The following is a 21308-nucleotide window of genomic DNA, read 5'->3' on the forward strand; positions in this document are numbered from 1 at the left end:
GTGGGAGGAAGATTCCATCCCCTGTCAGTTCTCAGCTAGCCAAGACCCTGGCAGGGCAGGAAGGGAAAGGGACAGCTCCGGTGAGGTCTCCAGAGCTATTTTGAGAGAAGTTCCTCCTAAGTAACAAGAGCCTGGCAGGGAGCCTCCTCCCCCTCTGGCTCCCCTGTTGCCCTTGCCCGCCGCCTCCCTCTCCCCCCTCCCCCATAAGCCCTCACGGCTCCAGTCGGAAACTGCAGGCAACGGGGCATTGCAGGTAACGGGGCTCAAGGGCAGCTTCGCTGACGGGGCTCTTAGAGGCAGAGAACAGGGGGCTTCTCTGCCTCCAGCCTCCAATCAATCCATCAATTGGATTAACACCAGGAGCTTATAGCCTGGTTATAAACAGGCCCCCAACCTCAGGACGCTGGAACCGTAGGAGCTGAGACTCCTTGCATCCATTCACTTAAAGTTAAATGCCCCCAAATCCTCCTGCCTCTCAGGTTGGGATTGGGTGGACAGACATTTGGGAGCCTCCTTCCAGTGCACCTAGGTCTGTTCCCTGCCCATCCCTACTCACCATTCCTGCCCCCCTGCCCAGCGCCCACATGACCCCAGCCACAGTCTCAGCATAGCATCCACTGAAGTTTGGCAGGTGCCGAGGGGGTTAACAGGACAGCATGCACCAAACCAAGCCGCAGGCACGTGGCTCAGCAGTCCAGCAAGGAACCGGTACTGGCCACCTTGCCTGGTGCTCCCCAGCCCACCTCGCATCAGAGAGTTGGAGTAGAGATAAACTCTTCCTGAACCCTCCTCACCCATCTGCACTTTCTAAGGGCTCTGGGTGCAGGCAGGTAGGCAGCCACCTCCTCCATCCCTCCTTTCCTCTGTTTCTGTTTTCTGCCAGGTTCTTTCCAAGCATCATTTCAGGCAAAGGGGGGTGGGGAGCCCCAGACAGATGAGCTCATTGGGAGGAAGAGGGCAGAGGGAGGAGGGAGCTGAAATTCCCTGACCAGGGAGATGTTCGCCGGACAGTCCCACGCTGGAGAGGGGTGTGTGCCCCCTTCCAGGAGCAGGCGCCTGCTTCCCTCACTGCAGCTCAGAGATGGGGTGAGTCCTGGGCATCCCTTTATTCTGGGCCACATTGGGGTGGGGCATGAAGCCCCAGGCAGGGGCTCAGCCACTCTACCAGCGCCCCAGAGATGTGTCTACCTCCCTGCTTCATGGGTTACCATGCCCCACTGCCCTCCCAGCAAGGGAGGATGGGGGCTCAGGAGGGTTGGGGGGCCAGAGGTGTAGGGAAGGTTTGTCATTCATTGCAGCCTGGCTTCCCAGGGGACTGCCTTGTTGGCTGAATGGCCAGATGTCCTCCTGGAACCCTAGACCTGGTCCTGCCTGTGAACCGGGCACTGGGACAGACTGTCCAAACCAAAGCGTTAAGTGGTGTGGAGTGCCAGGCAGGGCTCCCTGAATGTTCTGGTCCCATTGGCTGTGCGGGAGCAGTGGATCTTGCAAAGTGAGGGGAGAGGGAGGAAGTGGAATGGGAGAGAAGATACGGGGGTGGGGCAGAGGTGGGGGACAGATGGCCGAGAGGAAAGGAGGAAATGTGGGACCTGGAGTGAAGGGTAACTTGGGGAGGTTGGAGTGAGACACAGGCCCAGGAGGAGGGGTAGAGACGGGAAGACTACTAGCCAGCAGGTGAAGAAGAGGTTTTTCAGATGCCAGGAGAGGAGAAGGTGACCAGCCAAGGCCAGAGCCATGCAGAGGGTGGGGTGTTAGGAGCCTACCAGGAAGGCGTGCCTCTGCTTCCAAACACCTTTGCCCTTCTCTTGTTGCCCACGGCCATTTTAAGATTGACTCCGAGTCACCCTGCCCCCACCCACTCCTAGATCTTTGGGCTGCAAGAAACCAGTCCCCTGATGTTTCTCACAGTGCGATGTGATGGCTTTGGCATCCCACTGCCCTGGGTTTGAAGTCTTCGCTGTTTTCTAGCTGGGTCATCTTGGGTGTACACATACTTAGTATAGCAGAACCTCGGTCTCCTCATCTGTACAAGTGAGAAAACAATGCATATTTGGGGAGTTGGCCTGAGGGTTACGTCAGCTGATATACATAGAATGCCTAGTTCAGTGCCAGGTGTAGAGTAGCTACTCAATAAATGGTGATTATCCTTATTAGTCTAGCCAGCTGTCACTCATCCTGCCACCGCCACCACTACCCCAGCCCTCTAAGCCCTTTCCAGGCTGGAAAAGAACCCACCCATCCCCACAAACAACATCAGCTCCTGTGGAGAAGCCCATGCAACGTGAGTCTGCCGTGGGGAAGGGAAGGGGAGGCTGAAGACTGGCAAAGCTGGGAGGGCGAAGGGAGGGAAAGGCTGAAAGGACTGTCGCCTTTTTCTACAGTCTTGATTGAAAGACGGGGGAAGCCGGCCCTAGCCAGACGGCCAAGGATGCAAGTTAACTTGGCTTGATCTTTGGAAAGAAGTTCCCGAAGGTTTCTAGCTCCAAATTTCCTCTCTCAGCTTATTTCTCACTGTGAATAGGGGCTCGCCCCCTCCCCTTCCCCACCCTTGATAAGTTGCTAAGGATGGATAGAGTAAGGCGGTAGGAGGGTGCAGAGGCAGCCTGCGGAAGAGCATGACTGAGTAAGAAGGCAGAGGGTGGGATGGGGGGCTTACCCATTGTATGCCATGTTTATCTTCAGGCAAGCAAGAGTTAATCCCACTTCCATCATTTGAATCCTAAAATGAGGGCTGCAGAGGGCCAATGTCAATAAACTTAGCACCTAAAAGTATGCCCTGATATACGGAATCTTCCTGACAACACCCCCAAGCTATGCTTGAATAACTTCCGGATTGAGGATCTCACTACCTCAGAGAAACTCGACCCACTACCCGGCTCCGACTCCTATCTGTCTCTGCCCGCCAGCCCTAATGTTCTGCCCTAAGGCAGAATGACACAAGGCTAATTCCTCCCCGCTGTGGTCACAGCCCCAGCCACTGTGCTGGCCATCAGCTGGGACACACACTTCCCCTCCTGGCAGAACACACCCTCTGCGTTTGCCCATTTGTCCACAGGGGGAGCTTTCAATCTGTTGAGGCAAACAGTTCCTAGTCCGCATGCCACCTGTTTACAGGGAATGAATGCATCCCCATTGAGAAGCAGAGGCAGCTGTGGCTGGGACAGAGGTGACTTTGCCAAGGCTATAAGGGAAAGCCCCTCCCATGGACTCCCAAGTAGCCAAGCTGAGGGTCCAGTGGCCCTTTGCCTGCCTCCCCTTGTACCTCATGGACTCAAGGTGAAAGGAGAAGCTGCTTTACCAGGCTACCCACTTCCAACTCACCCATTCCCACCACCTCCATCCCAGTCTTTCTCCCTTTTCTACACTGAGGCCTCCTCAGCCCTGCAAAGGAGTGGGGTCCTGGGCTAGGCTAATCTGTTTTAGGACCAAATTGATGATCCGAGTCAGGATGGCAGGATAGAGTTCTAAGATGAACTTCCTTTCCCATGACCCTCTGCAGCTCTCAACCACTGGGCAGCCGGAGTTTGTCCTAAAAGGTGGTCGGCACCCTGGACATCAGCATGGTAGCCAGGGATGACAAGAAGCTGGTGGGGTGAGAGGTCTGTAGGGGGCAGTGCCACCAAGGCCCTGCCAGCATGGACCCCCTGAAGCCCCTGAAGTGCCAGTGGAGGAGGGCAGGAGACGTGGGGGTCCCATGCTCCTGTGCACCCAGATGCCCAGCCCACAGCCCACCAGGCACTGTCCCAGCCTCCTCTCACCTGAATTGTTTTCAAAACCCCGACCCCTGCAAGATGAGAGAGAGACAAGTGGCCTAAGAGGGACTGTATACAAACCAGCACAGGGAAGTCACTCTACTGGAGTGTGCAGGTGGGACTCGGAATGGGAGCTAAAGCCAGGCTCTGTAATTAGCCAACTGTGTGACTTGGAAAATTCCTTTCCCTCGCTGAACTTCAGCTTTAAAAAGGGAGCCCTTCCAGGAAGCATGGGGGCCTCTTCTCATTCAACTCAAGGCCAGCTGGGGAGGGGCAGGCAGGAGCCTGGGCTGCTGTGGGCTGCGGTGAGGAGCTGTGCCGAGCACCAGGCGCACACTGGGTGTGGGCTGTGGAAAGCACAGGTGACCCGGAGGTGCTGGGAGAGCCTGGATTGTCCTGGACACATCATGGGACCCTAAGCAAGTCACTTTCCTGAGCTGGTCCCTGGTTTCCCATTCAGGACAGTCAGAAGACTTGGTCCAGGAGTCTCTGGGACCCCTCCTGTCTCTGATGTTGTAAAAATCTACTCTCACACCCCACTCCTTTTGGCCATCAAAGCCTGTCCTAGGGACTCTGAAATCCTCCACATACAGACCTGCATTCCAGGGCAGCGGGCCATGGGCAGGCCGGTGGCTGTGCCCGAGCCTGAACCCTGCAGGGGGTCTGGGGAGAAGCAAAGGGGTAGTGGGAATTGAGACGCTCTTGTACAGACACCTGCCCCTTAGTCGGGGGACACGGGAAGCCAGTGAGCAATCCTGAGTGCCAGGGTGGGAGCTAGCCCTTCCCCGACAAGGCAGCTCATCCTGCAATCAGAATAATCCCAACAGGCCCGCAGCAGGCTGGGCCAAGGAACATCAGTCTAGGGGAGATGCCTGAACCAGATCCAGCCCTCCCAGAAGCCACGCCCAGCTCCAAAGCATCCTCCCAGTGTTCTGGGAGAAAAGCCCTAGACCGAGAGGCCGTGTCCACCCGGAAGGAACTAGCTGGCATCCCCAGTGCCTTCTGCTCCTCAGTCCAAGTCCCCTGCTTCAATTTCCTTGTCTGTTAAGTAGAGAAGCATCCTCTCTGACATCCCAACCTTGGAAGGACTCAGAGGCTCCGAGGGCAGGCATCCTTTTAAACCAAGGTAGCTTTGGTTCTATCAAATACCAGCCGCCTCTGTTTAACGCTGAAACCTTCTACCTGGCTTCTTTCTCGGGAAGCAGCTGTGATCTTTGCAGGCATTAGAACTACGAATGTTCAGCTCCTCCTGAATATTCTAAGTGCATCTGACCACTAACCACTGGCAAATGTCTCTGAAGTGCCAGGAGCGGGCAGAAATGACAAAGAAAACAGGAGAAAAGCAACCACTTCAGTATCTCCTTGCCATTCAGAAAGTTGAGGCTTTCCTTATCTAGGTGAGGCTCCTAGGCAAAAGGGTGTCTGTGTGTAAGAGAGAGAGGCGGGGGGTGGGGGGGGGAGAGGGAGAGAAATACAAAGAGAGACATAAGAACAGGAAGTGAAAGGGGAAAAGATTGGATGTGTCTCTGGGCCAGGTGGTTGCCTTCAGTCCTGAATTCAGGGCTGATTCAGCAGCACGTAAATAGGATACAGCAGTTTGCAGAGGAGACGTGAGCAACCTGACTCTTCCCCCAGACACCCTCATCCATGGAGTTGCGTGAGGGCAGACTCTGCACCAGCTGTCATCTCTTTTTCTTGAGTCCACAGCAGGCAAAAGAGATGTCTGCCTAGTCAGATACAGCTTAGAAACAGGGGGCAGGAAGGCTGACCCATCCACTCACAGAAAGAAGAGACAACAGCAGCATAACAGTCTTGGGGGCTCAAAAAGTTGTTGTCTCCCAGGAATAACCAAGAGCGCTCCAAGAAGTGGGTGTTTAGCCACCTTGTCCCCAGGGTGCTTTCAAGGTGGACGCTTTCAAGATCCTGGGTCCCAGGATTCTGGGAAGGCAAAGAGGGAAAAAGAAGAAACATCTGACCACAGGAGGGGAGTAGAATGACCCCATCCTTGATGGGGATCTGGCAGCGTCAATGGGAGCACCAGGAAAGGACCATCAGGAGTCCCTGTCACAATCCTGGCACTGCCTCAACTTGCCCCACTCTGCACCCCTGAAAAAAGCCACACTCAAGGGATGTTCAGGGGAGATGATCTGTTTATTGCAGCCAATAAATCCAAGCAATGAGACAAACTGCGAAAGGAACTCAGTCTGCTCCCAAAAGCAGACATATCACAGCTGTTGGGTCACAGAGGACCATTTAAGCTTCTCTCCCCGCCGCCGCTTCCAATCACCATATAGCACACGAGTCCTAGAAAGTGCATACGTGGTTGTGTCTTCCCCCTCCGAGTGCACAAAGAGCAATAAGAACATTCTATAATTTGCCTTTGGTGAATTAACGCAAAACGTTGAGAAATGATTGTCCCCCCTCCCCCCACCTTCTGCCAATGTAACTTTTGGAGTGGATGTAGTGAGATGTTTTATATTTGTATATATAATATGTCTATATATAGACTATGTACAAATGCATCAGCAAGCTTCAATAAAGGAAGACATAGCAAGAGGCACAGCAAGAGACACAGGCTGTCTATCTTAAGACATAAGTAGGAAGAAAAATGTCTTGATTCATCACCCGTTCCAATTGCACCAAGCCATTCCTATGGCCTGGGACTATCCTTCTGGACCTGGCCAGTGTTTTCAATTGTCCATCTGCTTAACCTGAGCTTGCAAATACTTACCAGCCCAACCTTGCCCAGGAGACTCACAGGGAGAAATATGGATCCCATCAGCTTTTCCTTTTTATAAATTGGGAATAACTGTATTAATCCATAGCTAGGGGGGCGGGTAGCTATTTCCAAAGCCAGTTCCAAGGCACCTCAAGGCATTTCAGTCCTGAAAAAGGTGTGCTTTGTTCTTATAAGCTAAATCCCATGGGTTGGCCAGCCCATCTCTCTCTCCAGTGGCCCTTTAATTAGGAGGAAGGGACAGAATTCCAAGAGAGCAGGAGAGGCAGGGGCAGTTGGGAAAACCAGCAGACTGCACCCCGCAGAGCGCAGTGACAGGAACATGCAACCACCAGCAGGGCCTGAGCCCACCGTGCTGGGAAGAGGAACAGCTTGCTGGTATACACTGGGAAGCAGGGTGCCGGGAAAACATCGCACCGGTTTCCCACTTCTATTCACAGAAGCCCCATTTTTTTCCCAACCTCATTGCCCCCGGGGGGGGGGGGGGGAGGGCAGCTCTGTGAGACCGCAGGAAGAGACTCTAAGAGGCTCGGGAAGAAAGTGCATATGAGGGAGGACACCTGGGACAAAGGTGGTTCCCGGCCCATCCCTATCTGCTCAGGCGCCTGAGATCCCTGGAGAGGAACTGCTCTCCCCAGGACCCTCTGGGTCAGGGCAGGGAAAGGAAGGAATTCAGAAGTCTTGGGCTTCTTTAAGGAGAGTTAGGATTTCTTAGAATAAACCTAGGGAATCCTGCAAATAATTCCCCTAAATGTTATGAGTCCTGGAAAAAAAAAAAAGTTCCCAGCATCCACACAGATCCTCACTCATCCTGGAAAGAGGAGAGCACTTAAGAAGTTGCCAAAAAGTGAAATCTGCAAGCTGCAGAAGTGTTATTACAACCACCCTTGGTCTCAGCTGGAACGAGGGTGCCCACCACACACCTCTCCCCTCTCAGCTGGCTGGCTCCAAGGATGGGTAATGTCCACCCACCCCAGGCATCCCGGGGGCTTAGCCCACCCCCGTTGGCAGTGTGTTGATTGGCAGTTAAGTACTGATGAGTTAGAATTTCCACCCCATCCAGGAGCTATCTGGTCGGTTGCCCATCCCCTACTCTGTGCCCGCTCTGCCTGGCCTCTCACCCTCATACCTGTCCTATCTTCCCTCCTTCTTTTCTTTCCTCCCTTCCCAGGGCCCAGATTCTGGAATCTCTTCCTCCTTCTCCAACTCCAGCCCTGGAAGCAGTGGCTGCAGAGGTGGAATTAGATGCACCAAAAAAAAAATTAATCTTGGTCCCCACAGAGCTGACCTAGCAGTTCCCAACTCTGTTATGGCTTTGTGGGCATCCCTGGCACCTGGCACAGTGCCTGGCACAGAGGAGATGCTCAATCAATGGATACTGAAGTGAATTAAACCGAGTCTTCCATAAGCTCTCGCTCTTTCCCCAAACTGGCCATCTGCTGGGCAGAGACAGAGAATGCTCCCTGGGGCTGTCACAGTCCTGTCCTCACCCGCTTCCCAGACTCCTTCCAGCCCTGGGCACTGACTCCCTCAGCCCAGGCAGGGCCTGAGCTCTGAGCTCCCAGGAAAGGCCAGGAAGTGCAGCAGGGGGTCAGCTGGGGTTGGTGTGGGGCACTGCCAGCATCCCTGCCCTCCCGCTCCCATCCCTGCCTCTGTCACAGCCTGGAGGGGCTGGGTTCCCTGGAGGTGAGCAGGGCTGGAGGGGCCCACCTCCCTCTCCTCACTTCCCTCAACTCCCTGTCCGGAGAGCCTGCCCCCCTGCCTCCCCCTCAGCCCACCGGGCAAGCTATGGCTCTAGTGATTCAAACTGGAAACTGAGGAACCAGAGGAGGCGCAGGACTCTCGGCTACTGTGAGTCTGAACCTCAGTTTCCCCGCCTGTTAGTCTGAGCCACTCGGCTAGTGGATCTCTGAGGGTCTTCCAAGGCAGTTTCTCTCCATCTCCCTCCCTCCCCTGAGGCATAAGCAATTCCCTCTTCCTGTGAGTAAAATGGCAGTGGAAGTGGGCCCCCCACCAGCGCTACTTTCTCCCCCACAGGGAGCGTTGTCGGGGCTGGGGAGGGTGCAGCATGGCTCAGATGTGATGTGGCCACAGGGCCTCAGAGGCTCCAAGGCTCCCCTCAGGGCCAAAAGCCAGACGAAACCCTGCTGAGGGTAAGGGGGGGGGTGAACCAAAGCCCCAAGGGCAGCCCCCTCTCTGCACACCGACCCCTCAGCGTGGCTCCCACCCCTTCCTCACGGCTGCTCCTGGCCCAGGCAGATGGCGGCCACCCTGGGGGAGAAGGCAGTCGGCCTTCCACCCCTCCCAGCCCCTCCACCCCTCAGCTCATTTTGAAATTCGTCCCATTACTGGGTAACTGTGGTGAAGAGCGACCACCACCCTGAGAGACACGACCCCGCCATGGCCCAGCTCAGCAGCCCTTCGGTGCTTTTCTCCCAAACACCTGAAGGGGTTAAACAGCCACCAGAAAACCGGAGGCTTCTGTGGTAGCAGCTCTCAGGGTGGGAGCAGAGCTCCCGGGGCCAAGGCTTGTCTCTAGTTGCCTCCAGCCCCAGCTTCCCGCCAACACCCAGGAAATACACGGTTGTCCCTTCAACACACCCCACCCAAGTTATAGGAACCTATGGCCACCCCGAGCCTGACAGGGCTGCCCAGGGCTGGGAGCGGAGCGACGCCACAGCCCAGGCCTCCTAGAGGCTGCCCAGCAGAGCCCCCCGGACCTGAGGTCCCCTCTGAAGCTGCCACCAGACCAGTCCAGGCACTGGGCAGGCTGGACAGCTGGCCTCCCCCTCCCCCACCGCCCACACTCCCCTTTCTCTCTGTGCGACCCTCACACAGGCAGTTTTGAGTGCACCACTCCCTCCCCCCTCCCAGGGCCCACGCGTCCCAGACGCCGGGCAGGTTTCTCAATGAAAGAGAGGTGGGTCATTCTTGGTACAGGGTGGGGGATACGAAGGGAGGGGTTCAGGAGACCCCAGGACAGCCCTGGGATCCAGGCTGGAGGGAAACACACCAAGAGAGGGCAGGCGGGGACACAGTGTGCGGGGCGGAGTGTGGGGGGAGTACAGGACACGAGGGAGGGGCTGCGGGCTGGCCGCCCGCCCGCCCGTTACTTGTTGCCATCGTCCGCGTTGCCCTCTCCATCCGTCTTGCCCTCCTCCTCCGTCTTCAGGTCATCCGTGCTCAGTTTCTGCTCTTTTTTCCTCCTCACACACTTTACTACCATCAGCACCAAGATGACCACGGCCAGAAAGCCCCCGACGGAGGCACCCACGATCACCGCCACCGTGGAATCCCGCTCAGGGGGCTCTGGAGAAGGAGGGGAAACAGAACTGCTGAGTGCTGGGCTGGCAGAGGGGGCCTTGTCCCCAGGCCCCTGCTCCCCCCAGGATGCGAGCAGTGGTTCTGACTTTACTCTCCTCAGTGGCAGGCACTTAATCAAAGCCAAAAATCAACCCATTGACCTCTAAGCACCCCACCCCAAATCCCAGGCACCTAGAAGCCACAGGGGAGGGCAGTATAATGCAGTATCTAAGAGCCAGACACTGACGTCAGATAGACCCAGTTTGAGTCCTGATTGTACAATTTATTAATTGCATGACCTTAGGTAACTTCCTTAGCCTCTCTAAGCCTGTTTCCTCATCTGTAAAATGGGCATAATAGTACCTCCCTCATAGGGTTTTATGAGGATGAAATGAGATAATGCATATAGAGAACTTAGCTCTACCTATGACTGAGAGAAAGTGTCCAATAAATGGAAGCTGTTCTTAGGATTCTTAAGATCAAGATAATGATGGATAGCATCATAAGGACTCTCTGAGACAGTCCCAGGTCCTTGAGGACCAGAGGAAATAAAATGGATGCTTTCCACCCAGCATATCCCTCAGGAAGGCACAGCCTCTCCCAAGGAGCCCCAGCTAATCCTGCTGGAGAGGAGTTGGGTGGAAACAGGCAGGGGTCCCCCAGCAGCCCCTCACCTTCCATGAGGACCTTCAGATAGATCTTGCCGTGGCCGCGGTGGCGATCGGGCGGGTTCATGATGTAGCAGTTGTAGGTGCCCTCATCCTCCAGCTGCACGTTTCTCAGTGTGACTGACACGTCATACTTGCTGGGGTTCCCTGAGAACTCTACGCGGTCTCGGAAACGCTCCAGCTTCAGGTTAATGATCTTCATGCGAAACTGGAGGAACTGAGTGGGGTGAGGGACAGGATAAGGGTGCTGGATGAGCGAGGAGCGGCAAGGACAGCAGGATGCCCCTCCTCCCGTGCCCCCTTGTATGAGGAAGAGAGGCAGTTACCTCCAGATCTCTGCCACCCTCCCAGGGTCACCCAGGCATGACAACACACCTTTTGCCAAGTCCCTCTGGAGCACAGCCCACTAGGGTTCCAGGGGTCCTGGTCCAGCGCAGGGACAGGTGGTGGGAAAGGTGGGCTTCCTGCAGCAGGGCTCCCGCCTCTTCCCCCACCCCCCCTTCCTCCCAGGACTCACCATCTCCTCAGAGCAGTTATTACACTCCTGGTAAGTCCAGTTCAGGGAGAACTGTTTGTGGTTCACTGTGTAGCAGGAGTTGAAGGTGCAGGGCAGGCGGGCATCAGAGCCATTGAGGACGTTGAGGATGGTAGGTACTGTGACTTCCATGCTCCACCCTGGTGGCACTGAGGACAAAGCCAAAAGCTGGTGAGGATTCTGGCTGACAGGGCCAGGGAGGGGACAAGCCTTCTGCACCTGGTAGGGAGGGGAGCAGAGCTATGGCAGCTGGCTGGGGCTCTTACGGCTGGAATAGTCAGGGGTCAGGTGGGCAAAGCTCATGAGGGGTACCTGATGTGGCCCTTGGGGAAAATGTGGGGCAGAGTGAGGCTGGGGTGGAGAGAGTCCAAATCATCTGTCAAGCCAGGGACAGATGGCCCCAAGTCTTTTCCAGGACCATAGTGGTACAGGCCCTCCGCCTGGCTGTCCTGCCCCCACCCTGTCATGGCCACCTGCTGGCTGAAGACCTTGGACAAGGGCCTGCACTGTGCTGGCCTCAGTTTCCGTTCTTCCCCACCACCTCCAACCATCTCTGCTGAGCCAAAGCCCTTCCAGCTGAAGCTGAGTGTCCCCAGGGCGCCGGCAGCCTGGAGGACAGGTGGAGATTCAGAAGGCCTCGCTGTCTATAATCCAGGGCCAGAGTAAAGCCTGATCCCAGCCCAGCCCCTTAACTACCCCAGGCTTCTGGCAGGGATGACAGATGAGCAGCAGGAGAGAGGAGATGCCCCAGAAGAATCAGCACAATTCGAAGGGACCAACTGATGGGTCTTCAAGGACAGGAGGCCCTTTTTTAGACACCAGGCCTAGAAACACCACAGCGAGGAGCTGCTACAGGCTGCAGGGGTGGCAGGGTGGGAACAGCACGTTTCTGAGGAATCCCCTGGGGAGCACCTGGCCAGGAGCCCTGAGTGCTAGGGCTGAGAAAGGTCTATCCCACTCTGACATCCTAAGCAGGGCAGAGTCTTGGGCGAGGGGAGTGAGCCAAAGCTCTTCCAGCCGAAGTTGCAGTGCCCCCCGCAACCCCCACCACAGGGCAGAAAGCCTTGGGCACAAAATTTAAGGCCGTGCCCTCTCTCAGGGGCATGCAAACACCTCCTTAAATTTTGCACCCTAGGCACCTCCTTTCCTTCACTCTAGTCCATGTCTGAGTTCTCAGACTCTCGGCCAGTATTGTCAAAACCTTATTCCAAAAGACTAATAGTCTTTACAGAGGATAAACAGTAATACTCGGCATCCATCATTCATTCACCCATTTACCAAATATTTCTAAATCACCTACTATGCCCCAGGCACTCAGTCTAGGCACAGGGGGGTGGGGATGGGGGTGCTACGGCTGTGATGGAGGCCGGCAGAGGTGCTGTAATAAGGAACTTATGTTCTAGGGAGAAGGACAGACGTTAACAGGGATAAGGTAAGACTGTAACGTTAGGTAGTGATACATGGCAAAATAAAGCCAGGTGCAGAGTGACATCAGGTGGTCCGGGCAGGCTGCTCCAAGGGGTGCCCTGCAGACAGCCCCCAACTAAAGTGAGGGAGTGAGCCGGTTGAAATTTTGAAGGAATCAAGTTCCAAGGCAGCGGAACATCAAGAGTAAAGTCCCAGTGGCTGAAATGACCATCACATGTCTCGGGTACAACCAGCAGAGTGACCCAGGGGGGCAAGTGGAAGGGACCTGAGGTCCCAGAGTTAGGTAGGGATGAGGCCGCCATTCTTCTGAGGGAGGTAGGAAGCCGCTAGGGGATGGGCCTGGGGAGGGGGGAGGGGGGTGGAGCTAGAAGGCTGTCCAGGTGAGAGCCAGGGCCCTACTGATACGGGACTAACACAGACATGGAGTTCTCAACAGACTGGGTTCAATCCCAGCTCTGCCTTCAATTAGCTGGGAGAACGTTGGCAAATTCTTTCCCCTTCTGAGCCTCAGTCCTTTCCTCTGTAGAACACAGCTGATGATACCTCTCAGGGTTATTATGACAATTAAATAAGAAAAAATATACAAAACAAATGGTAGCCTAAATTCCCCTCAAGATCTGTGCCCTAAATAGGAAGGGCTTCTGGGGCAGTCTTCTGGCAGGGGCACCTTGGAGATGGACCCCTCAGGGCAGCTCCCTGAGATTCTCTGGGATCTGGCACGGGGCCAGGCCTAATGGCAGCAGTCTGGGAGGGGACTCTGATTTTGCAAATGATTTTGTTGCGCAAAGCTGCTGGGTCCCAAAGCGGCTGCCCTGCACCCTGGAAGCGGGACTATCCCTTCTGCCCAGCCCAGCCCTTGGGAGGAGTGGCCAGAGCCAGTGGGCAGGGCTTAAGAACAGGAAATGCTCTGAACTGCTGGCCCCAGAGGTGAGGACGCAGCCCCAGTAGAGGGATAGGCATGCGGCCCCATCAGCAAGGCCGGGGCTTCCAGGTGTGCGCTGCAGTGTTCATCAGGGGAAAATGAACTGAGGAGGCCGAGTGGGCCCCCGAGAACAAAGCCCGGCTCCTAGCTCCCCGCTTCCACAGCCATTATGAAAGCACCTAGTACAGCGCCAGCCTAGGAGGAGGTGCGCTGAAAATGCCATCTCCGCCCCCCCTACTCTGCAGAGGCGGAGGAATCTGCAGGGAAGGAGCCTGGCAGGGCCTTGTCCTGAGCTTACCTCCTATCCCAGGAACACCCTGCTTCTCTAGCACCGTCCCTGGGAAGGGTCGGCCTCCTTCCCAGGGCTCCTGAGTGAAAGGAGCCTCCTCTAAGTGGCATTAGGAAATAGGTCCTGTGAATCCGGCTGACCCATCCCTGCCTCTGGCCTGCCCCAGCTCGCAACATCGCGCCAATTAGACCTTGAACCCCATCAGGAAGCTCCCTCCATCTCGAAGGAGCTAGCCCTCTGCTGTGTGGGAGGCCACCCACGGGGAGCGAGGAGACTTCTCTGGCCAGCAGGAAGGGGGCGGACAGAGAGGTGCAATGCGGGTCCCTCCCCCGCATCCCTGCAGCCTGTCCCGCAGGAGGCACCAGGCGGACACGTGTGCCCTCTAGTGGTCAGAGGAGTCAACTGTCCAGTCCCAACAGCAGAGAGGAGAAGGGAGTCAGCAAATCAGAGGAAGCCAGAGGGGGAAAGCTTGTCGATCTAGCCCCACCGTCTTAACCGTGAGGAAGGTGAAGCCAGAGAGACACACAGCGGATGGGGACAAGCTGGTGCCAGGATCATGGTTCCTGACTCCTAGTCCAGGGTACCCCCTTCCGCCTGACGCCTCACCAGGATCTCAGGCTCAAGGCAAGGGTCTGAGGCCTTTCACCAATCCAGACCCTCATTAAAGATAAGAAAATCATCAGGCAACGAGGGCACAGCTGTGAGCAAAATCCTGGGCTCCTGATGAACTCTGCTGCTTCAGGAAGGTAGCGGAATCCACAGCTAGGGCCACAGAAGGTCTTCACAGTAACAACAGAGTGCTTACTGCGTGCCAGGCGCTGTTTAAGGACCCCACAGATATTACCTCGTCTAATGCAATATCCCTGTTATCACCCCGACTCTCCAGATGAGGAAATGGAGCACGAAGAAGTTAAATGAATAGCCCAAGTTCACAGCTGGTTAAGTGACAAAAGCTAAACTTGAACCCAGGCTGCCAGGCTCCAGACAGACCGTTGAGGGGTCGAGGCTGGGTGGGAGTGTGATTTTTGTTCCAAGGCGTCCCAGGGACAAGGCCTCCTGCTGTCTACGTGGCAGGTCCAGCTCCATACCTGCCAGCCTCCCCGTCCACCCCAAACTCACTCCAGGCAGGCTGGCCAGAGTGCAATGGTCCTATTTAAAGGAACTTCTGCACTCAGGGACCCCACAGTCTTCCTGGTTTTCCCATTTGGGACCAGGTCTGGGCCCTGGGTCTCCTGATTTCCAACTCACAGAAAGGAAATGATCAACAGGGGTACAGTAAGGTTGTGGCTTTTGAGCTTCGTTCCAAAACATCACCAATACCCAGACCCACTCACCTTCTCCAAGGCATCTATCTGGGCACCTCGGGCCCCGTGTCACCTCCTGTTCTAACGGGCCCATCTTGCAGAGATCACAATTTGCACATCTCCTGTCAAACATTATTTCCTGCAGAGACTAGAATTTAATCCTCCTCATGCCTCTTTCCATCCCTACAGCAACCTATGAGGTAGGTTTGTTTTCTTCTTCATTAAAAAAAGAGAGAAAGCGTATGTGGGTCTAAGCAGAGAAATTATCCCCCACCCTTCCAGAGCACTGTCTCCTGGGGCAGCCCTTGCCTCCTGGGTGCATGTGACACGCAGCCTGTCTCCTGATCTCAGACCAGATTCGTCCCCACCTCTGGGGCTCCTCTCCCAGGCCAGTCCGCCCCCACGCCCCCACCTCACCCCGAGCAGCCATGAGAACACCTGTCCTCGTCACCCTCGCCCCCAGCCTCCACTGGACCCGTGTTGCTTTCGGGATCTAGTCCGGGCTCCCAGGCAAGGCTTCCAAGCCCTCTGCCATCTGGGCCCAGCCGACCTCCCGGCCTCATCTCCTGCCCGCTCCCAGCCCTCCACGCTTCCACCATTCCAGCGACCCCAGAGTTCTTACTTTTCTGAAAACACCTCCATCTTGCCCTCCTCCGTGCCTTTGCACATGTTTTTGCTCTGGGTTGGGAAGTGCGTTCACCCTGCTGCACCTGGGCCCTCCTACTTACCCTGCAGATCCCAGCTAATAAGCCTCAGTGACGGTTTCCCCAGCGCCTGCACCCTCTCCCCAGCCCAGCTATCGCTTCCAGGCTGGGAGCCAGACTAGCATCATGGCCAAGTCTAACACCCTGGTCTGATCTTAGGCAAGATGGTTACCTCCCAGCACCTCAGTTTCCTCACCTGAAAATGGGACACAACAGTAGGACCTACCTGCTAGGGCTCTGGTGAGGATTAAATGACTTACTAAAATATAAAGCTCACAGCATGCCTGGGACATGGTCAGCCATTAAAAAAGATTAGCTGCTATTATTACATTTTTAACGGTAATAATATGATGCTGCGTTGTTGTAATTTGTTTACATGCCTGAGTCCTTCAAGAGACTCTAGGGAGCTATGCTTATTTATCTTGGTATCCCTGGACCCAAAACAATATATGACACACAGAGGGCACTCAATGAAAGTCACAGAAGAAAGGACGGAAGGCACCTTCCCCTCTGTGTCTGTGTGCAGTGGGCTCGAGCGAGAACCACTTCCTAGGCCTCCCCTCACGTGACCCAGACTTTGGTAACCAGGCCAGTGACTGTGGAGAAAAACTCTAGGGAAGACCAATCGTTTGGACTGTTTCTAACTGAAAACTAGTCTCACTCACTTCTGTCGTGTGTTCAGCAGGTTGCCCAGCTGTCCCCTTTCCCTTTGTCAGCTCCATGGTCATCCTCCCAAACCCAGCCCCTGACATAGCCCCCTCCCTTGTCACTTGGGGCATCTCTCCATCTTGGGGACTGATGCCACTACGACCACCAAAGTTCCATTGTCCACCTGAGCCCCCAGTCTTGGAGAACCAGGGTGTGCCTCATCACAGCAGCAGTCAAGTACAAGGTCAAGGTCCCTACTCCTGCGTCCTCCCCCCACCCAGATCTGCCGAGGCTTTAGCTTCTTCCCACCACCACCCCCATGCCCTGACTTCTTCACTCCAGATTCCATCCTCTCCTGCGCCACACCCTGGTGCTGCTCCCTGAGCTCCCTTCCTTTCTTCACGCAGATAAGGCTCTCATAAGGCTGTCTCTTTCCCACTGGAAGCTCTCAAAGGAGGTCGCCTGTCCTCTGTCCCCAGCTCCCTACACACTGGTCATTCACCCAGCTCCCCTCCTTTTGCCTGTACGTGAGATTCTTTGATTAAATAATTAAAGTTATTGTTAACATAGCAGCACCATTTCTCGAACATGAGGGGCAGTAGAGTTCAGTGGTTAAGAATGAGCTGAAGTCAGATAAGCAGGGGTTCACATCTCAGCTCCCTTTAAACTAGTCCCGTGACCTTACTGGGCAAGTTACTTAACTGCTCTGTGCCTGTTTCCTCATCTGTAACATGAGGATAATAACGTATCTACCTCATACGATTACCAATTACCGTAAGGACCAAACAAGATACACAGCGCACAGGCCAATGAAAAGCGTTCATACAGATGACTAGCACTGAGCCCTGGTTATGTGCCAGACTCACAAATAGCCCAGGCAGTAGCTGTTCTCCAGTTCACCCATGAAAGAACTGGAGCTCAGAGGGATGGAGTAACTTGCCAATAGTGTGAAGTAAATGACAAAGGTGGCTTTAAACCCAGATTGATTCCAAGGCTCATGCTCTTTCTGCTGCCTGAGCTTCCATAACATTCCTGCTCTGTCGTTACTATGTGTGATAACTCAGCAAAGCTAATAGGCTTTATCCTGCAGGCTGCCAGGGGCCCTGCGCTGTCTCTGTTTAGCACCCCTGCCCGATATCCAGCACAGCGTGCCAGAGAAAGAGGGAGAAAGGAAGTGAGACCGAGAGCCTCTGTGATGGGGAATATTTCCACTGACGACCCTTGGACTGGATCCTAATTGCTACGCCAGCAACGAGTAAGTTTAGGAACAAGAACGAAACTACCTTTGTGCAGGATTGCAAATAACTCTCTAGCCCACCTCCCCACCAGGAAGTCCAGGAATGGCCAAGTATGAAATTAGCATTTGAATCACCTGACAGGCCATCTGCAAGGCAGGGCTGGACAGTTCTGAGACTTGGTCTGCAGGGCCACAGCCACACTCAGACCATGAGTTCCTTTTTTTTCCCCTTCTTTTTTCTGATCCCTTCACCTGACCCCTCCTCCACTCCATCTGGCCCAAACCAGAGACTTTCTCCATCAGTGCCTGCTTCAGCAATTCTCCTCCCAATCCAGAGATCAGTCCTCAAGGCTACCTCCCCACTACTCCCACACACATTGCAACAAATCAATGGTACAGGTTTCCAGGAAGCCAGACCCAGACTCAACTTTCTGCCCCCAACTCCCACGTACACCCTTTTCTAATATCCTAAACCCACCAGATTCCAAAGATCAAGGTTCACAAAAGAAGCCCCTTAAGGGGGCATTAAGTCCCAGGACCCCACACTTTCAGCAGCTTTAAAAAAAAAAAAAGAAAGAAAAAGAAAATCCATGAAGCGACTCTGCAGATTAACCTACACTCTGCCCCCACCCCCACATAGGTCCATTTCAGGGAAATTCAAAGAAAAATCACCCCTGTTGACAACTGACACCCCCAAGGAACACTCAGATCCCCTGACCCAACATTTCTGTGACCAAGTAGTCCCAGCGCTATGCAGTCCCCAGCAATGTCTCCCCCAGACCCCGGGAACCTCCCTTCCCAAGGACACTGAAGAGAAGCTCCAGCACTGTCTTCTTTCCTGCCCCCGGTCCCCATCCTCCTCCTGTTGCGGCTGCACTTCTGGACCCTCAGGAGCATGCAGGTGTGCGGTCTAACTTACCCAAAGAGAAAAAGAGACTGAGCCCCGTGAGACTGAAGGCAGGGCGAGGTAGCCAGGCATCTTTGTGCATTTTCAGAGACTGAGATGTTAGTCGGGTGGGATATGGGAGAGGGTGATTTGAGGGGCCGAGGGCTACAAGGGAGGAATGGTTAGATGCTAAAAAAAAAAAAAAAAAAAAAAAAAAAAAATGCACGGATGTACTTCAAAGACACATAAAACATTAAGGAGGCTTTATTTCCATCTCTCTAATATGGCCGGCTTGTATGTTGCTGCTAAAAAGAGAGAGGGAGTGTGAAAGGGAGAGAGAAAAAAGGGGATGGAGTAAATTTTGTGGTTGGTGGATTTCGAAAAGCAGGTGGGAGGGCATAAAAAAGTCTTTCCACAAAGAACGAAGTTCTTCGGAAATGTTTACCCTCTAAAGCAAGAGCTAAACGGGTCCTGCCTTTCTTCCTCACTTGGATGACTGTTGGGGTTTGAAGGTTGTTTGAGGAACCCATTTATTTCAAAGCTCCTGAAAGGGGTGAATTCTTTGTCATTTAAAAACACTCAAAAAAGGAGATGCTCGTGTTTGTGCTGTTTGGACAGGGTTCGGGGAAGTGAGTTGGGAGACTTTCAGGAAGTAAGAACTTCCTCATTTTTGTAGCATTTCCACCAAAAAACAAAAGAGATCAAAGCAGGCTGGTGTAAAAACACCCAAGTGAACTTACAATCAAATTAATGTGAATCTTTGGGGAATCCTGATTCAATCAAACCAACAGTAAAAAGCCATTACAGCGATAATTGGGAAAAAATAAATATGGACTGGGTGTTAGTTTATATTAATGAATAATTCTTAATTTTGTTGGGTGTGATAAACAATGTGGTTATATTCTTTAACATCTGTATCTATTAAACACACTGGAGTGTTTATAGGTGAAATGACAGGATGACAGGAATTTGCTTTAAAATATTCTAGGGGAAAAAAAAAAAAGAGTAGGGGAGGTGGGTGACAAGGTGCTGTTGATTGTCGAAACTGCTGAAAGATGCCAAGGGTTCATTATTCAGTTCTCTCTTTTGCAGTGTCTGTTTGAAAATATTTCCTTTGAAAAAGGAAAGGAGGCTAATATCACAAGCAGGAGAACTTGGGGTAGAGTGCCAAGGTGGCCCCAAGCAGAGAAGGTGACCCCCGACTCTTCTTGGGAAGACATTTGAGCAGAACAAAGGCTCCCGTGCACAGTCACCTGCGCCTGCGCCGGCGATGGGCGACTGATGCTCCGAAGAGGGAGCAGCTAACATCTTAGAGCACTGACTCTGTGCCAAGTCTTTACCAAGGATATCTCTACTTAGATGTAAGCCTGGAATAGCTGATTTTGTCTCTTTTTTTAAAATCGCAATGAGGAAACAGAGGCTGATAGGGCCTAACTCACTCAAGTCACCTATGATAGTTAAGGGCAGAGTCCCAGCCAGGACCCAAACTGAGGTCTGTGGGAAACACCAGGCGTTTCCAGTAGTCCACATTGCCTATTACCAAGGGGAGGAGACACGAGACCTTCCTTCCCTGGGGCTGTCTAGAGACACAGGGAAGAGAAGACTGGAATAGACGAAGCGGGGGACCTCTGCATGCATGTGTCTGTGTGTAAAGAAGGTGGTAAGAGGCAGAACATAAAGAAACCAAATGGGAGGCCAGCACAGTGCTTGGCTCAGAGCAGACAGTAAGCAGGTGACGCACAGCTACACATGGGCACCCTGAATGCATGAGTGAATGAAAGAATTTGGAGAGGGATGGGACTTTGTCGACATCATCGTGAAGGTAGTGAAATCTAGAGAAGGCCGCTGAAGCTGTTCCAAGCCGGGAGGAGGGAAGTGGGCCGAATTTGGGTGGCAGGTGCTGACAGCAGAGGATGGAGAAGAGGCCTCTATGGTTCTCCACACTGGCGGCGGTTGTCCATGCCTGCATCTCGCACAAACTCTGCCGCCAAAGTGCCTGTCACTCACTTCACCAGAGTTTGGCTGCTGGTGGCTCATTCACAGAGCTCACAGCCCAAAGGAAAGAAAATCAGAGGAGAGACGGGGCAGCCTAGGGAGAAAAGTGTCTTCCAGGGGCCACAGTCCTCAGGCCCAGGCCTCCTCCACCATCAGCAGCGGCCTGGCTCACAGGTGTGCCCGGAGGGATGGACGGCACAAGCCGGGGCCTCAGCTCCCGCACCAGCCCCTGGGCCAGGACCCAGTCTGCTGCACAGCCACCCATGCTGCCGCAGGCACATGTCAGCCAGAGAGTTTTGGTTTGACGTAGCCGGCCTCCTCCTTTTTCTTCATGCAGCTGAGGGCTCCTGTAAGACCCAGGAAAGCTGCTTTCCAGGCTCACTTGGTCTCACACTGGGTCTAGAAGCTTCTACCTTGGGGACATCTGAGATAAGAAATGGATCCCAAAATGACACAAATGGACTTATTTACAAAACAGGAACAGACTTCCAGACACAGAAAACAAACTTATGGTGACCAAAGAGGAAAGGAGAGGGGAAGGGTAATTTAGGAGTTTGGGATTAACAGATACAAACTAGTACATATAAAATAGATAAACAACAAGGTCCTGCTGTTTAGCATTGGGAACTGTATTCAATAGCTTGTAATAAACGATAATGAAAAAAATGTGTATATCCCTATGTCTGTATCTGAATCACTGTGATGTACACCAGAAACTAACACAACATTGTAAATCAACTATACTTCCACTAAAAAAAAGGAAGAAAAGAAATGGATCCAGAAGTTTCTGTGCCTCTATCCAGAATTTGGCCAAGAGAAAACAGATACACAACTTAAATTAGGCTTTGTCCAATCCAGCCCTCCAGGACCGAAGGGCAGAAGGCGCCAGATCACAAGAGG

At 53.8% G+C, this 21308-nt stretch overlaps 1 protein-coding gene across 1 annotated transcript; it reads right to left on the reverse strand.

Annotated features, from left to right (window-relative positions):
• Positions 1–5895: 5895 nt before the first annotated feature.
• Positions 5896–20220, reverse strand: SCN2B (sodium voltage-gated channel beta subunit 2). The gene is made up of 4 exons (XM_010953476.3): positions 18447–20220; positions 10978–11144; positions 10467–10677; positions 5896–9798 (listed from the first exon to the last, which is right to left on the reverse strand). The coding sequence occupies exons 1-4, from the start codon at positions 18514–18516 to the stop codon at positions 9599–9601; spliced, it is 648 nt and encodes a 215-aa protein (XP_010951778.1). The 5' UTR covers positions 18517–20220; the 3' UTR covers positions 5896–9598.
• Positions 20221–21308: the final 1088 nt, after the last annotated feature.

This window comes from Camelus bactrianus, chromosome 33, assembly GCF_048773025.1.
Source record: "Camelus bactrianus isolate YW-2024 breed Bactrian camel chromosome 33, ASM4877302v1, whole genome shotgun sequence".
Classification (NCBI taxonomy): Eukaryota; Metazoa; Chordata; class Mammalia; order Artiodactyla; family Camelidae; genus Camelus; species Camelus bactrianus.

Bases quoted from the DNA above. Each gene is read 5' to 3' on its own strand.
- SCN2B (XM_010953476.3), bottom strand. From the start codon at position 18,516: ATGCACAAAGATGCCTGGCTACCTCGCCCTGCCTTCAGTCTCACGGGG. The intron at 11,145-18,446 runs GTAAGTTAGACC...CTTTGTCCTCAG, and splicing joins CAGTCTCTTTTTCTCTTTGG to TGCCACCAGGGTGGAGCATG. The intron at 10,678-10,977 runs GTGAGTCCTGGG...CACCCCACTCAG, and splicing joins ATAACTGCTCTGAGGAGATG to TTCCTCCAGTTTCGCATGAA.